The sequence below is a fragment of the Sceloporus undulatus genome, chromosome 2 (genome assembly GCF_019175285.1).
Source record: "Sceloporus undulatus isolate JIND9_A2432 ecotype Alabama chromosome 2, SceUnd_v1.1, whole genome shotgun sequence".
NCBI classification, from domain to species: domain Eukaryota; kingdom Metazoa; phylum Chordata; class Lepidosauria; order Squamata; family Phrynosomatidae; genus Sceloporus; species Sceloporus undulatus.
Window position 1 is genome coordinate 71,305,920 of NC_056523.1, and position 18,357 is coordinate 71,324,276.

At 39.4% G+C, this 18,357-nt stretch overlaps 1 protein-coding gene across 1 annotated transcript in view; it reads right to left on the reverse strand.

The window, feature by feature from the left end:
• Positions 1-18,072, reverse strand: part of TWF2 (twinfilin actin binding protein 2) — a 62,478-nt gene extending 44,406 nt beyond the window's left edge. Inside the window, 2 exon segments of the mRNA XM_042451971.1 lie at positions 17,800-17,857; positions 17,859-18,072. Of these exon segments, the coding sequence (XP_042307905.1) occupies positions 17,800-17,857; positions 17,859-17,897 (97 nt within the window). The 5' untranslated portion in view covers positions 17,898-18,072.
• Between the last annotated feature and the right edge of the window lie 285 nt (positions 18,073-18,357).

The following is an 18,357-nucleotide window of genomic DNA, read 5'->3' on the forward strand; positions in this document are numbered from 1 at the left end:
CTCTGCCTCTTCTCTCAGAAGAAGTGGACACCTAATTTAAGACTACGCCTGCAGGAATATACTGTCTCCTCCAAAAAAGGGGTCACCAATACTTTTGGGTCAAGTCAGTACATCTGTAACTTGGGAGTGTGTCAGGAGATGCTCTCACAAAAATAGCTGCCATGATGGTGGGGTGGGGGGCACATCCATTCACAAAATAGTTCTCATGGTGGGTAAGGCTACTCACTGAATATTCATCTTTCAGAAGATAAACAAAAGCACAGGTTTATGCTCCAACACTCACTTCATAAAAGGCCAACGGATGAGACTCAGAAACAAATGCCAATATATGTACCGTATTTTCCGGCATATAAGACAACTGGGCGTATAAGACGACCCCCAACTTTTCCAATTAAAATATAGAGTTTGGGATATACTCGCTGTATAAGACTACCCCTCTTCCAGCACACAGCAAATAAAAATTAAAAAAAATCAGATTTGATTTCAATATGGTAATTTTAATTCAAATGCTTATGACATGCAGGTACTTAGCAGGAAAACCTGTTGTATACAAAGCCTGCTTGGATTGGTCAGTTCTCTCTGCCTGCCCAGCCCTCCCTGTCTCCAAGATTTTCTTCTACCATACTTGTACAGCACCACCCTTGCTACTTTCATACGGTCACCACGTACGGAGGGTATGCGGCCGCTGCCATTTTTGAGCTCCCCCCACCATATGCGGTGACCGCAGATTTTCCAGTCCAGCTCAGAAGTTTCAGTCCTATAAGACAACACCTGGCGTATAAGACGACCCTCGACTTTTGACAAAATTTTCCTGGGCTAAAAAGTAGTCTTATACGCCAGAAAATACAGTACATGCCTCCACAAGGCACTCACACAAAAATACTCATTCAAAGAAAACAAACTGATGGTATGAGCAAACACAGAGGCAATAATCCACTCACACCATCCACAAACACACATATACACATACAATCCAGCCCATCAAAAATAAATAAATAAATAAAAAGCCCAAAGAAAAGTAAACCAGGAAAAAACACTCACGGGTAACAAAGACAAAACATTCCCTTCATCATATATACTGTAACTTTTTAAATTTTTACAAAGGCTCTCAGAGTGGCTTACCAAATAGTTATTTACACGCTTCCTGTCAGTCTCTATCATCACTGCCCAGCTTGCCTTTTTCTGGGCTGCTGGGTGCACTTTTAAATTAACCTCTGGGTTGTAACCAGCTAGCATTTTTATCTCCTCATCGCAGTAGTAGAGCCATTACCGGAGCTGAAAACTACAGTGGGGGCTGGTGCATCAATTTTAGCATGACAGGCTCTCTGTTATTATTTATTAAAAAAAAACTTTTCCAAAAATCAGGAGTGGCGGGGATCCATGCATGCACCAAAGGCCCATCATTGGGACCCAAGCTCTAAAGCAAATAGAGATAAAAAACGCACAAAATAATGCTTAGACTTATTGAGAAGGTAGGGGAGAGAAGGACAATTTTTGAGTGGAGAGGAGACCACAGATTATAACGCCAACAGTTTAGTAATATGCTTCAGCTAGAAGTATTTGTCTGCAGAGTGCCCTGGTACAATTAGCATTCGTGTAGGTGTGGAGTTGAGAAACATGGCTGGTAGCATTTATGTGGGAGGGGAAATGCATAATGTATCTGCACTTTGCAGCATTTTTTCTCCAGTCAAAAAAACAGGCAGTCAAACATATATGCTTTCAGTCACCTAGATAACCAAGCTGAAACAAAAATAAAACTTGGACATGTGTGCAAAACTGATAAGTATTCATTCCCTGTCTCCATTTTTCATCCTGCTTCTGACCACACTGGACAGGTCTGAGCTCAGATTCAGAGCTGCATTATTCTACATAAGGCAAGATGCCTACATAAACCTATCATGAATAAACTGTGGTAAAGAGGGATATCAGGGTTTTAATTGCTGTTTTTATGCTTGATGTTGTGTTTTTAATATGTTATACTGTTTAATATTGTCTTAAGGGGGGGAGAGATAAAGTGTTTTTAATTGTTATATTTTATATTTTACTGTTGTCAACCGCCCGGATTGGTTTGCCATAGGGCGGTATATAAATAAATATTATTATTATTATTATTATTATATTAAGATACACACACACACACACACACACACACACACACACACACACCCCTTACTCACAGTGAACATGTGCCCCAGACTGCCACAGCTAAAAGTCGCTCCCCAGGATATACCCAGCAATGATTTCTTGAGTGTTTCAAGATGAATACACCTTCCTTGCCCCACATTTATAGGGAGACCCCCTGCAATAATTCAGCCTTTCTGTTAAATCAATGTTTATCACCCATAATCTGTAGCATTTTCCAAACAATTGTAATTTCTGCCTATCCTTCATCGCCAATTTATATAATTTTGTTCTAAAGCCTCCACTACACTTGGAACTCAAACAGACCACTAAAAGCAGCACCTGTGTTCCCAAACTCAGTGTATTTAGGTAGGTATCACGCCACACATTCAGGATCCTTCACAAAAGAACTGAATTGTCTGTTTCATTCTCTGGGAATAATCATGGGGAACACAATGTACCACAGGCAAACAATGGGACAGTTTGAACAGCAGTTCTTAAGGGCCACACTTTCAGATGTATTCACCTGTTCAGTCACGTTATTACTGGCATCATGACAGAAGGCTGCTTACCTCTGCAATTCTGTGCTCCCTGTGGCACAAACTCCTGTTCTACCAAGTTCCACCCTATTCACAACATATTATTGGACTGAAAGTCACCCACTGCTACCTTCCACAAGAATCTTTGATGCCAGGTGTAAAATCTTTAAGCTATCACTTTCCTATGGGAAACTCAGCAGCCTGCCACACAATAAAGAGGCTGTCTTATATTGATCCTGCATTGTCCACACTGATGGCAGTAACGCTCCAAGGACTACCTTAGATAGTCAAATCTGCCTTAGGTAAATCTGGGTTATCTGATTTTCTCCCCAAGCTCCAGTTTGTTCTGTCCCATTTCCCCATCAGCTTTCAAATTATTCTTTTAGAAGTCTGATTACAAATATGTCAGCATTTTCATACAATAACGAACCACAAATATAGGTATATCAGGTAAACAAGAATTACCTAATTCACCTGTGCGTATAAATAGCTGAATTAGGTAATTTTCATTTACATGATACATCTGTATTTGTGGTTTGTTACTGTTTAGTTAGAGGCCGCCAGTGGTTTGTGTTTGGTAGCATTTTCATGCAGAAATATTTGCATATATTTTTGTAAACTTATCTCTGATATACACATTTTTGCAAGCAAATCCTCTTAATAGATGCCTTTTTGCATGTTATTTTCCAGAACACATGCATTTTTGTGTGCATTTTTTATGACTGGAGAACTGTATCAAAGTTTTTTGAACTGGGGTGTGATTTGGCTCATATATTGGGAAAATGTGCCTTGACTGTCAGTTTTCTCAGAATATTAATTTAGTAAACAGTTAAATTATAAAAAACAAAAACAAGTGCATATCATTTTGCTTAATTTATATGGAACATAAACTCCAGCTTTTTTCAACAAAGGATTTGGATTTTCTTGGTGCAGTTGTTTATCTATAAAGCTCTGAATATTCATAGCACATAAGTCTTTCCTGTCATCAAAGGTTTATTATCACAATCCACTGACTGCTCTCCATAATTGTCAGAGTTTAAGACATGCTTCGGAAATCCTGGACTCATCAGCTATCTTCACCTATTTGTTTTCTGACAGGAAACAAATGGGAGAACTAGAAGACAGCTGAATATTTAAAGCTGAAGCTTCACTGGTACAGAAATAAACAATCAACTGCCTGAGAATCAACTAAATAATCATATAATAATAATTATCTGAGAATCAATTAATCATCAAATAAGCTAAATGACAAGAAATTAACTTGAAATGTGGTGCTGGCGGAGAGACTGCAAAAATGACAAATACAGTGTGCCCTTTTTTTACATCCGTTCCGACCCCCCCCCCCCCGGCGTAAAAAAACCCACCATGTATGTTCGAGCCCCATTGAAAGTAATGGGGCTTGTGCATGCAGCGGCAGCACAGCAGCATGTGAGCGACTTTGGCACGCGCGCCTCATTCATCTAAATGGGATGCACCGCTCCCTCACAGCTTTCAGCGTATGCGTAAATGGATCCAAGAGCAAACTATGCTCAGCCTCAGAAGAAGGCAAAGGCAAACCCTTTCTGAACAAACCTTGCCAAGAAAACCCCATGATAGGATCTGTAGGGCCTAAGGGCCACCATAAATCAGAAACAACTTGAAGGCACACAGCAATGGCAAATTAAGTTTGAGCCTTGAAGCCAAAACTGAGGCTGTTGTGCTTTGGACACATCAAGCAACAACATGATTTACTAGGAAAGGTGGTAATGGTTGGTGAAGTTACAAGGAAAAAGGAAACACTGAATTGTAGGTGGATAGACTCAATCAAGGAAACCACAGACCTGAGTCTCCAAGACCTGAACAGGGCTTCTGGTAACAGGGTATCATGGAGATCTCTCATTCATAGGGTCACCACAGGTTGACACTGTTTTGATGGCCATTAACAACAAACAGAAATGGGAAAAGACCAACCTATTTATTACTTTCTTTTTCAAAACTGCAGAATTGTCCATCAGCATTTCCCCATCTTGCGCTTTGCCCTCCCTAGTATAACAGTGTTTCAGTACGGAAACTTCCTACAGATTATTCCTCAGACCTTCAAGTTAGCTGTTATTTTTCCTGAACTCAGCCTCTGCTCGCTAACTGTGGTAACTCTTAACAGTTTCTGCAAAAACAAACTCCTGCTAAACATCTCTTCTCTCCATAAGCTGGCATTTGTTTAGTAACTGTATAACTATTTGGTAGGCTAATTCACCGTTCCGTTAATATTTCTGCTGTCTAAATATTCTAAAGTTTATGAAATGAATTAGACGTTAGCTCAACATCACTCATTGTCCAGAGACAGACATGGCAGATCTCCAAAGCACATATTTTCATAGCTACAAAAACACTCTACAGAACTAAACATATTGTGCATGTGTGTGCAAGAGGGAAAGGGGGCTTTTAAATGTATGCATTCATTTTCAACACAGACTTATGATGAGAACTTAGGCATATGCAATATGGTCACTTTTTTGACAAGTGTTTCCTCTCCTCAATAGATCCAGTTATGGAAGGGCTTGAGAAACAACCCACTAACCACATCTGTCTGTCTCCTTTACACAGTCATACATGGGAGAGAGGGAGCACATAAAAGGAAAGCAACATGGGCACACTACTATCTTTAGTAGGAATGGACCACATTCAGAGAGAGAGAGAGAGAGAGAGAGAGAGAGATTCCTGTAAGGGAATTGACCCTGTGGCTGCATCCGCACTGCAAAAATAATGCAGTTTGACATCACCTTGCCATGGCTCAATGATACAGAATTCTGGGAACTGTAGTTTGTTGTGACATCAGAGCTCTCTTGACAGAGAAAGCTAAATGTTTCACAAAACTACAATTCTCAGAATTCTATCACACTGAACCATGATGGTTAAAGTGCTCTCAAACTGAATTATTTCTGTAGTGCAGAAGCAGCCAACTTCAAAGTCCTCTATTGCAGTCTTCAATTTTAAACAGCACTTCACTACATGACTGCTAGGGCATCCTTTGCAGCATTCACAGAAAGTACTACTTTGCTTCATCAGCGATGCTGATGTTAGTCATCTGTGACCTTAAAAGGGGAGGGAAGGAGAACACTTCTGCAAAACTTTCTTGACTGGAGGAAATTCTGACTCACCACAGAAACAAGCTAGCAAGAAGTTACAAGCTCTATTGATTTTTCTGAAACTACAGTGATACACTTCATTCTAATATAGATCCTTTTATCCTTTCTAATAATGAAGACTGTTACTACAAACCTGAAGGGGTACAATAGAAGGAGACTACTAAGAAGGCCTTATATTTATATTTATTTATACCTTTTCCATCACAAGCAGGTTTTAAGCCTGCTTACAAATTAAAACAGATACAATATGCATAAAAATATAAAAAGAGCATCATTAAAAGGTAATTAAATGATCAGTGAAATCATAAACAATTTAAAACTGACCTTAAATATAAAAATAAGCTATTAAAAATAGTGCAGCACCCTATTAACAGTCCTATTTTAAAAAAATAAACCCAAATTCCAGAAGCCTGTTGGAATCAAAAAGTGTTTGCCTGCTGACTGAAATATGTTGCATTGTTTATCAAATGCAAGTTGCACGACCTAAAAAGTGATGAGGTCAAATTCAGGAAATAACATTTCACCTTTAAGCAAGTAATATTCTTCTCTTCAAATGGAACATATATATCCATGTGTACAGAAGACTGTTAATAAACTGTACTTGTCAGGAACCATTTTAAGACATACTGCACATCAACTAGACCCAGTGAAAAAAGGAATGGGAAAAGTAAGTGAAATAGTAAGGAGCAAGACTTTTACAAACAAGGCTATAAAGGACAATTCACAAAGTACTGCAAGAAATCTAAATCTAAAAGCAAGCAGAGAAACTGTAAACCAGGGGAAAGAGCATATCACAAATCAGTTTGCTCTGCAGTTTTAATTTCACTGATAAACCACTGCCAATGTCAACACATGAGAACAGTTTGCATGAGAGCAGAAGACAAAATCTATTCTCAGAGAGTCATGGTTAACAATTTTCTGGAAACAATTCATATCAACGTTAGGGAAGACATTATTTTGTCTCTGTTTAGTCTTCTACCAGGATATTTTATTCAAAATGAAAAATACTCAGTTCTTGACCACTGCACTGCTTTATACTGTTTCTCCAGCTCATCATCTAGTCTTCTAGTAGAAGACAGGGTGGGCATGGTTGCCCATTAATTTCTATTTAGTACTTGGTGAGAACCAGTGTAGTGTAGTGGTTTAAGCGTTTGACTACAACTCTGGCGACTAGGATTCAAATCCCCACTCAGCCATGGAAACCCATTGGGTGACCTTGGGCAAGTCATACCCTCTCACCTTAGGGTTGATGTAGGTTGGAAATGACTTGTAGGCACAAGATAACTTAAAGAAATAAACAGCATGACAATAATTACACTGTTGGAAGTTCAGAAAATATTTTTGAAGGCTGAAGTGTAAAGCCTCAGCTCCAATTATCAGCTTCCAAACTCATTTACATTGGTTGCCTTCCCCACACCATGGCAGCCTACATTACATGAAAATGTTTTTTCTGAATCTCACAGTTCACATTATCACCACAGACATGTGAATGCTAAACAGGGCAGTAAAACCCTCTGCCATCTGGGAATATACAATCAAAACACTCCTGAGAGATGCCCATCCAGCCTCTCCTTAAAAACCTCCAAAAAAGGAGACTCTACTTCTCTCCAAGGCAGAGTATTCCACTGTTGAACAGTTCTTCCCATCAGGAAGTTCTTCCTAATGTTGAGGGGGAAATCTCTTTTCATCTAGTTTGAATGCACTGCTCTGCATCCAAGTCTCTGGAGTTGCACAAGATAAACTTGCTCCATCCTTAGTATCACATCCCTTCAAATATTTAAACAGGGCTATCATGTTTACCCTTCTCTTCCCCAGGCTAATCATACCCAGCTCCCTAAGCAGCTCCTCATAGGGAATGGTTTCCTAGCCATGCAGCACAGGAGGAGGGTTTATAAGCATCTCAGATACTTGGGTACTAAACCCAGGGTGGGAATTTTTTCCTCTGTTAATGGCTGCATCCCTTCAGAGTTCATCTGTCAAGAGCCACAGGCTAGGCACTAAGTGAGGCTGAAGGCAGTGGTGGACAAGACAAGAGCTCAAAGTAGGAGAGACCACCCTTTACTTTCAGTCACTGCATCATCCCCAACTTTCCTCCCTCTTCCCCTCCACCACCTGACAGCTTATTGGGGAATAAAGAGATCACTCTTGTGGACCCCAGAACTGACTACCTCCACAGGATTTTTTAAATTAGGCCCAAAAGCGCATGAGATGAGTCTGAGGGCCACAGGTTGCCCTGTACTAAATTATGGCTTAGAATTACATGCTGCAATAGCAAAAGAGGTTAACAGCAGAGTGCTTGGGGTCAGCATTGACTAGTCCAACAGTTCTTTCCTGTTACACATTAACTGTGCATGACAGGGGGTTGAACTTACATGGCCCTTGTGGTCCCCTCCAGCTCTATGAGTCTATTATTCTATAATGCTGCTCTAAATGTGCAGGCATTTTTACATTCGCTAACAATGCCACCTGATTTCTGGTTTAGTCATAAGATAGAGGTGCTCAAAGGAAACAGCTAAACTTCTGTGTGTGAATGTGCTTTCAAGTTGATCAACAGTCAAAAGGAGACCATTCTTCATATTAAAAGTATATTGTTCACCATTCCTGTGTTCTGCAGAAGGGAAAAATTGGAAGATTAAGCCAAAATGAGTGCTTTCTTCCTGGACAGACTTTGGGAGTGGAGAAATTGTATTCTGAGTTAACTAGACTAAACTGAAAAAAAACAAAATTGTGTAGAAGACATCACATTTTAAAGCCAGATTTGCTGAACTCTTTTTGAGTGTGTGCTGAAAAGTGGAGAATAGCAGAAGAGCAAGAGACTTGTGCCAATCAGGATAAAAAGTATGTCAGTAATCAGTTAAACATGTTCAAGGAACATGAACCAATTTTTAAAAAAATCTGTGAGTCTGCTAACTGGAGGGGAGGGTTGGAGTGACAATCCTGCACATAGATTCACTCTCACTTTCTTTTTCTAATACTACTGATAGCACTTGAGCTTCGCCTTTAACAATCACAGCTCAGATTGGCTTTTTCTGGCCAGATGGCTCAGCACTTTCAAAACCAAAGTGGTGAATTGCCTCCTGGAATTTAATATACTTCCTTCAATCACTTTGAGTTATCACTGTAACTTGATGCCCAAGTACTGGCATCTTCTCTCACCCCAACTCCACACTTCAGAAAATGTATTCTTTTTCTTGGGTGGAATGCAAAACAAAAAACTAAACTTAAGTTTTGACTCAGTTCTTCATCAGAATCAGAAAAGGCATTTGTGAATCACCTTAATCTACAAATGTACAGTAATGTATTTTTTTTAAAATTTGGCACCACAGTGCTTTCCATCGGCAACTGCAGAAAAGGCTTTATTGTTGTGGACACACCCTGGCTTTGTGAGTCAAAGAGATGTTAATGAACAGAGATTAATTTTTTTAAGTGAACAGATTAGAAATAACAAACGTTATTCTGTGCTAGGCCCATGGGCAGAGGGTGTGGAACCTGAAAATCCAGCCATAAAACTACAGTACTACAAAGACGGGATTGTGTTTAATTAACTATGAGGAAGAATTTCTTCCATCGATGCTCAGACAACTTTGATGTGTTATGTTCCCTTTGTATCAGGATGAGGAAAAAAGTGTTAGCTTGGAGATGTGGGATATGCGGCCCTACAGCTATTGAGGGACTGCAACTCCCATTGCCTCTCACTACTGGTAGCTGAGGCTGCCAGGTGCTGCAATCCAACATCATCTGGAAGTGCACATATTCTCCACTGCTTTCTCAGGCTCAGGTGCAGACTCTCCTCTACGGATAATTTGCCAACAATGTGTTGCATGCATCTGGCCATGTATTTGCTGTTGTTAGCTGCCTACAAGTCAACTTCAAGTCTCTGTGAATGAGATATCTCTGTCACCCGATTCTCAATGGCCTGCACAGGTCTTACAGACTCAGGGCCATGTCTTCCTTCATTGAGTAGATCCACCTGTACTGTGGTCCCCCTCTCTTCCTATTGCCCTACACCTTACCAAGCATTATAATCCTTTCTAGTGAGTCATGTCTTCTTATGATATGTCCAAAGTACAACAGTCCCAGTTTAGTCATCTTGGCTTCTAAGAAGAGCTCAGGCCTTATTTGCTATAGGACACATTTATTTGTCTTCTTAACAGTTTACAATATCCACAGAACTCTTCTCCAGCACCATATTTGAAATGAGTTGATTTTCTTCTTATCAGCTTTCTTCACTGTCCAGCTTTCACAGCCATGCAGAGAAAATGGGAAATATAATGGCATGGAATATCCTAATTTTAACATTCAGTGATATATAGCATCTTTACACTTCAGGATCTTGTCTAGTTCCTTCATAGCTGCCTTTCCAATTCCTAGCCTTCTTCTGATTTCTTGACTGCAGTCTCTGCTCTGATTAATGACTGAGCCAACGTATGGAAAATCTTGACACTATTTCTAAGTCTTCATCATTTCCTTTAAAGTCATGTAAATCATATATGGTCATTATTTTTGTTTTCTTAATGTTCAATTGTAAACCTGAGTTTGCAGTTTCAGCTTACTCTTAACTTTTGGTATTAGTAGTTTATGGTCTGTGCCATAATCTGTTCCTGGTCTTGCTCTCACACAGAGAATGGAGCTTCTCCATCTTCAGCTTCGGATTATGAAATTCATGTGGTTGCCATTTGGGTTGTCTGAAGGATATGTTTGCAATGAAGAAACTGTTGACCCTGCAAAATTCAGTCAGCTGGTGTCTTGTCTCATTTTTTGACCCTAGACCAAATTGTCCAACTATCAAATTTGGGCTGTTTGAAGGATACAGTCTGCCCTCCTTATCCACATATTTTTTATCCATGGAGTCAAGCATCCATGGCTTGAAAATATTCCGCAAAAGTATAAATTCCAAATAGCAAACCTTGATTTTCCATTTTATATAAGGGACACCATTTTACTATGCCTTTGTATTTAATGGGACTTGGAAAAAAAATTTTTTTTTATTCACGTTTTTTGCACTTTCACAGGGGTGCTGTGCTCCTAACCCCAGCGAATATGGAGGGCCCACAGTACTGTGTAATTATCTGACTCAAAATGTCCCATTCCTGTCCACTTGAGCTTGCTCACCCTGTGTATTGCAGTGTTTATACATTCCATTTCTTGTTTTTCTATGCCTAGCTTCTCCCCGATTCACACTTATACACACATTGTGGTGACATCCAAAGTCACATATTTACCAAAATCATCTCAGACCAAAACATTAATCCTAATTACTTGTATAGTAAAAAAATTCTGAGAAACAAAATATGCAGAGACAGAGAACTGAAATTTTCAAATGAATGGCGGTGTTCTCAATACACAGGTTACTGGCTCATCCAATTCCTTGCCACCTTGAGTCCCAATTTTGGGGAGAAAGCAGGGTATAAATAAATAATATAGGCATAGGCTCCACAGTATTAACTATTTAGCTGAACATCTTATCTGATCCATTCACATATGGTGAGTCTCTTAAGAAACCAATGTACTATCCAACTGAGAATAATGCAGCCTTCCAAATATTACTGAACTGCAACTCCCAGCATTCATCAATACTGGCTGTGCTGGCTAGAGCTCCTGGAATATGCAGTCCAACAAGAGTTCAAGAACTGTGAAACTTGTGATCAGAGATATTACTGAACTGTGTTTTAGGATGACACAAAAGATCAACACTTCCTTCCAGCCAAGTCATAGAAAGAACTAAAATGTTGTTTTCATTTCCAATCCTTCAAAGGATGGAAATATGCATGTGTTTTTTTCCCCAGCCAAGCAGCCGATAGAGCCTCATCTCATACAAACCATTCTATCAGAGTGCCTTCTCTTATTGTTAGGATAGCTATTGTGTTTTGCTGAAGCACCTTATTTCCTTGAACACACTCTGTGAGAAAATGGAAATTACTTTGAAAATCTCAATGACACACTCTAGAGAGGGTCAACCTGTAGCTCCTAATGTACATCAACATCATTTTCAGATCACTTCCTAAAGACAGGGTTTCCTATCATTAGAGGCTGCCCTAACAAAACAAAACACATCAGAGGCAAAGACAGGAAAAACATCTAAAGGCTCACGTGGCTTAGGCAGAGTCAGAAAGCAGGTGAAATGGAGCAGCAGGGGCACTAGGAATGGAAAGGAGAAAGGTTTACATTGAAAATTATTCTTCCTTGGCACTCAACCAATGTCTGGAGCGCTCCGAGGATCTTGTGGGTTGGCTCATCCCCTAGCCTGAATATGCCCAGTCAGTGGGAGAAACTCTATATAAGTAGACCAATGCACAGATAGTCTCCTTTCCACTACTGGACAAATATGTGGTTGTCTTAAGGGCATGACCACCAGGCCTATTGGGAGCAGATATCAGCAACAACCTATGAGGCCGCAAGCCCCCCCAGGACCACATGTATCCTTACAGAACTTGGGGGACGCTTTAGCTTGATACAATAACACAGGGCACACTAGTCACATAACAATATGAAAATAACTGCATACTCTTGTAAGGTACATTCGTGGATTGACACCTTCATTATTACAAGCTCCATATTGATACACAAGAGGGACATATATAAGGGACACGGGGGTATGCGCGCTTCTGCGCATGCCTTCAATTATGGCAACCTCATGAATTTCATAGGGTTTTCTTAGGCAAGGAGTACTCAGAGTTCATTTCTCTGAAATAGCTATTGCAGATGCTGATCCTTGGTAGTCTCCCATCCAGTGCTAACCAGGGCTGATCCCGCTTAGATTCCAAGATCAGATGGGATCTGGTGCCTTTAGTGCAGGGGTAGGCAACCTGTGGCCCGCGGGATGGATACGGCCCAGCGAGGCCTTGGGACCGGCCCCAGCCCGGTCCTGCCGCCGATTGCCGCCAGGGCCTTTGGCCTGTCGCGCGCAGGGGCAAGGGGGGCAATTGTCTATAGACGCCTCAGAAACATGCATTTATATTAACATTTTTTTAAAAAATCAGCAATTTTTTTTTGCGTGTCCTCCACTTTTTTTTAAAAAAAGTGTCCACCATTTGAAAATGTTGTCCTACATTTGTCCAGGTTTATTTATTTATTTAATTTTGTAAAGATTATTTATTTATTTATTTATTGGCTTCGGCCCCCCAGTTGTCTGAGGGACAGCAACCCAGCCCCCGGTTCAAAACGGTTGCCTACCCCTGCTTTAGTGTATGTAAGGATGTAATGTTTCTGGATATTTTGAAAACATAAAAGGAAAAAAAACTGTTATTATTATTATTATTTACATTATTTATACCCCACCCATCAGCCCTAATGGCTCTCAGAGCAGCTTAACAATTATTATTTTAATAAATTAATATTATTAAAATATTATTATTAATAATAATAATATTATCTACCTTTATACAGTGAAAGACACTTTGTTTCTTTAGTAACAAAAATGCATTATGTATAATTTGTTTTGGCATAATTATCATGTGTGTGTTTGTGTGCCTTCAAATTGCCTGTTTACTTATGGTGACCCTACAAATTTTGTAGCATTTTCTTAGGCAATGAAGTGGTTTTCCCAGCTCCTTCCTCTGAAATAAAATGGGCCCTTGGTATCCACTGGGGTTTGGTTTCAGAACCCTCCATGGATACCAAAATCCATGGATACTCAAGTTCCATTAAATACAATGACACCGTAAGATGGTGTTCCTTGCATAAAAAGGCAAAATCAAAGTTTGCTTTTTGGAATTTATATATTTTAAAAATATTTTCAGACCATGTACAGAGTGTATAGCCTACAGCACCTGGTATTCCTTGGCGGTGTCCAATCCAAGTAAATAACAGTAATAAATAAAACCTTTATTTTTATCTCGCTTTTCTGTGATGAGACAATCAAAGTGGCTCACAACACAAGTACTAACCAGAGCTCACCCTGCTTAGTTTCCAAGATCAGATGGGATCTTGTACCTTTAGGGTATTTATCCCTAGAATAAATTATCATGCTTGATATATTTAAAATAACATTTATTCAAACATTACCAATTTAATTTGCTTGTTAAAATTTGTTATTGTTTACAAATGGAGCTACAAAGTCCTGAACTGTAGGATATATCTGAACTTTAAGGAACCTCTGTGGATTTGCAAATTTACTAGAAGGCAAAAAACACACACACCATAAAGTAGAAGAAACCATCAACATTAGTAAAACAAAGAAAATTATTTTCTCTTTTCTAGCTCACCATGTTATACATAAAGTAACCATTCTCATAAGAAGGATTGAGGAAAGAAAACCAAGATCAGGAATTGCATATGTCTGATACTGCACATAGTCTTCCATAAAAGTCTTCTTGTTTTTACGGGAATAATTTTGGGGAAGTAAACATATGAACGAACACCTTTTCCTCCTTTTGGGATGGGGAGGCTTTTTTCTAAAAAGGGAAAAACTGTTCCATTCCTCCCCACTGGGCATTCATATCTGGACATGGGAAAAATATTTTCTTCCCTCATCAATATATATACTGCATTCTTACAGACAAACATATATACCTGAAGCACTTCCAAGACAGTGCTTAAATATGTACATTAAAAGAATCAATTTTTTTTATTAAAATGGAGTCAATGAACTTCTCATGCCAACTGTTATCCTGTTGTTTCAACAACAGTTCAGAGCAGATCAGAGATCATTAATACCTGAAGGTCAAAACCATCACACAACAATAAAAGAAGCTTTTCTGCCATCTTCCTCTTTCCATACAACTAGGAGTAGACTCGTGAAACAATCTAACTTTTTTCTCTCTACCACGTTCTCCTTAGTTCACCAAATATAGGAATTAAAAAGATTCAAGATTTAAATTTATTTTATGTAGGTTCCCCATAGGCCTTCCCATTTTAAAGCCACACGTCATATAGATAAAAATATCTCATTCACTAATGACGAAGAGCACTTCTTACATTGCATTCATAGAAATATATCCAACTAGTTCTAAATAGACTAACATTGAATCAGCTATAATGAAAAGTCAGGATATGCTTCATGCATCTGGATTCATTCTTGCAAGCTTCTTATGAGGTATAATCTTTTTAAAGATCATGAATTACCCTCCTGGCTTTTCCATACATGATGATTAACTCGGCTTCCACTGGTCTCTTTGGAAAGTTCTATTCTCAGAACTACAGTCAGATTTTGTATAACCTTCTCAAGGCCAAGGCTTGCAGTAGGATCAGAGAATCACAGAATCACAGAGTTGGAAGAGACCACAAGGGCCATCCGGTCCAACCCCCTGCCATGCAGGAACTTACATCCAAAGCATCCCAGACAAATGGCCATCCAGCCTCTGCTTAAAGACCTCCAAAGAAGGAGACTTTACTACACTCTGAGGGAGTGTGTTCCACTGTCAAAGAGCTCTTCCTGTCAGGAAGTTCCTCCTAATGTTGAGGCAGAATCTCTTTTTCTGTCGCTTGCCTCCATTGTTCCGGGTTCTATTTTCTGGAGCAGCAGAAAACAAGCTTGCTGCATCCTTAATATGTCATCCCTTCAAATACTTAAATGGGGCTATTATATCACCTCTTAACCATCTCTTCTCCAATCTAAACATACCCAGTTCCCTAAGTCTCTCCTCACAGGGCATGGTTTCCAGACCTTTCACCATTTTAGTCACCCTCCAGCTCCAGTTTCTCAACATCCTCTTTGAATCGTGGTGCCCAGATCTGGACACAATATTCTGGGTGAGAGGTGACCAAAGCAGAATAGAATGGCACTATTACTTTCCTTGATCTAGACACTATACCTCTATTGATACAGCCTAAAATAGTATTGGGCTTTCTAGCTGCTGCATCACACTGTTGACTAATGTTCAACTTGTGGTCTACTAGGAGTCCTAGATCCCTTTCACATATACTGCTGTTAAACCAGATGTTCTCCATCCTATATCTATGCATTTCATTTTTTCTCTTTAAATGCAGTACTTTACATTTGTCCCTGATGAAGTTCATTTTGTTAGTTTTAGCCCAGTTTTCTAATCTATTACGGTCATTTTGAATTTTGATCCACAATTTTGATCTGTATACACCCCTCCTAATTTGGTGTCTATTATTTCATCCAAGTCATTGACAAAGATGTTGAATAGCACCTGGCCCAGGACAGAACCCTGTCATCCCACTGGTCACTTCTTTCCAGGATGAAGAGGAGACATTGCTGAGCACCCTTTGGGTTCAACCGTTCAAACTATGCATACTAGGAGAAATATGCATGAACATGCATATGAATATCCATGCAATCATTTTTTTGCAAAAAAATGCAAATTGAAATAAAAATGATTAATAAGAATTTAAGACCAAAAATGAGAAAGGGTAAAAAACCAAAATTAACAAATTCACCCATTTCTAGTTTGGAAACAACCAAAGTCAACAACATGGATACTTAATGTGAAGTTTACATTTCCAGAAAGCAATGAAACAGAACTTTGGAGACAACTAGTTGTAAGACAATTTACATATCTGGAAAATGAATGTTGTACTACAGATGAATCTAAGCATCTTCTTGAAAACCCCCACCCTGACTAACTTCACCGGCCTTCCACCAACCTATTCACCACCATAGAGTCATCCTCCTGGAGTGGAGGATGGGATGTGGAAAATGCCAAATAGCATTCTTCAGGAAGAACAAGACAAAAAGCAAAGGACAGAGCTTAGAAAATTTCCTTTCTTGAATTCCAAGTAGAACCCTCCTACTCCAGACAGTATGTTGGCTAGATTCTGGGGCTTTAGGCCAAAAACGTAATTTTTCTGAACTGTAATGAAGAATTGATTGGAAAATAAAAACATAAATGTATCATTGAGGAGAGAAACTTGTGACAGAGCTATATCACCTCAAATTGGGAAGTTCCCATGAATGAAAGTTCCTTCCACCAAAATATTTTACCACCAAAGAAAATAGCATGACACAGAAGGAGAAGAGCTCTAGCTTTCACCTAAACATGATTACATTTGGTAAATCAATTAACCAACTGTTAAAAAACCAACGTGTGATCTGTAATTAGATATTCCCAGGAAAAAGCACTTGATAGAATTCTGAGCTGTTCCCCCCCCCCCCCCCAAAAAAAAATCTGAAGGGATGCAATGGATATGTCTGATCTGGTAAGACTCTTCCTATGTTTACATGCATTTTTGTAGACTATCATCCAAAACGCACTGCAGAAATAATCCAGTTTCAGACCACTTTATCTGCCCTGGCTCAATGCTAAGGAATTCTGGGTACTGTATTGTTGTTTTGTGAGACATTTAGCTTCCACTGTCAGAATCCTGATGCTACAATAAACTACAGTTCCCAGAATTCCCTAACACTGAGCCAGGGCAATTAAAGTGGTCTCAAACTGGATTTTTTTCTGCAGTGTGTTTTAGACCTACATAGGAGCCGACCCAACTTTTTGGCTTAGGGATTTCTTTCAAGAGTTTCACATGAAAAACCTAAACACCTGTTAGGGATTACTCTTTCTGGCAGCAAAACCTTTACTGAAGTCAATGAGACTTTCATTTGAGTAGACATGCATAGTATAGTATTGCAAGTGGGATACTATACCTGCTCCCCATGCAAAATGTCCCCACCTAGTCATTGCAAGGGTAGAACACTGACCTTGGAAAACAGAACAATCAATTGTATAGCTGCCAAAATGATGATAATGATGATGATGACGACGACACGGTTTTCTAGCAGCACCATTATTATACATGGCAACATCAGCCTAATCAAATCCCACCAACTAAGGATATTCATGGGAACAAATGTTTAAAAGACAAAGGCCTTCATAATGTGTCTCACAGAGATTCCTCTGCAAAATTGGGCAGGGCAGACAGATACCAAATAAGAATATCTCTTGATCCTTTCAGGCTACAGCTGTGTTGCTTCCATATCATGCCACTACATTTCAGCAGCTTCTACCAGCTTCCCTGGGTACTTTTTGTGATGTCCAAGTCAGATAGTGACAAAATTTGACAAAGTGCAGAGGAAAGAAAGAAGCTGGTGGAAAGAAACTAGATTAATATAAACTTACCATCTTCAATGACTATCTTGATGAGGCGGATCGAACCATTCCGAGCCTTGGCAAAAAAAATCTTTTAATTCCGTAGTGGCTAAAAGAATCAGAAACATGTTGATCAGGATTTGAAAAGGCAACCCAAATGTTATTCCACTCTTTGACACAAGACAAATTAGTGTGGGGGAAAGAAAAAGAAAAGAAAAGGATGGCAAGAACAATTTTTCCCCAAAAAGGTAATTTCACTTCTACTAACAGACGCTGTATAGTGAAGTATGGACTCTCACAGAAGTTTCAGAGTTAAATACTGGCTGGAAACACATGTGACCCAGAGAACTTGATACTTGGCTTGGGTGAACATAATATCCCAAATTTAGCAGAAACTTTGGCCTGCAAAGGCGGGTGGTCTCAGGTGACAGGTTATTAAATATACAGTGTATCCCGAGGTATATACAAAGCAGGGGAAAGGACTAAAGGAAAGGGTGGTAGTGATGATGGGCAGAAGCAACTCTGTTTTCACTCAGGCTGTGACTTGACTGTGTTTCCCTTTAGACGATCCATCCTGAAGCATGTGAC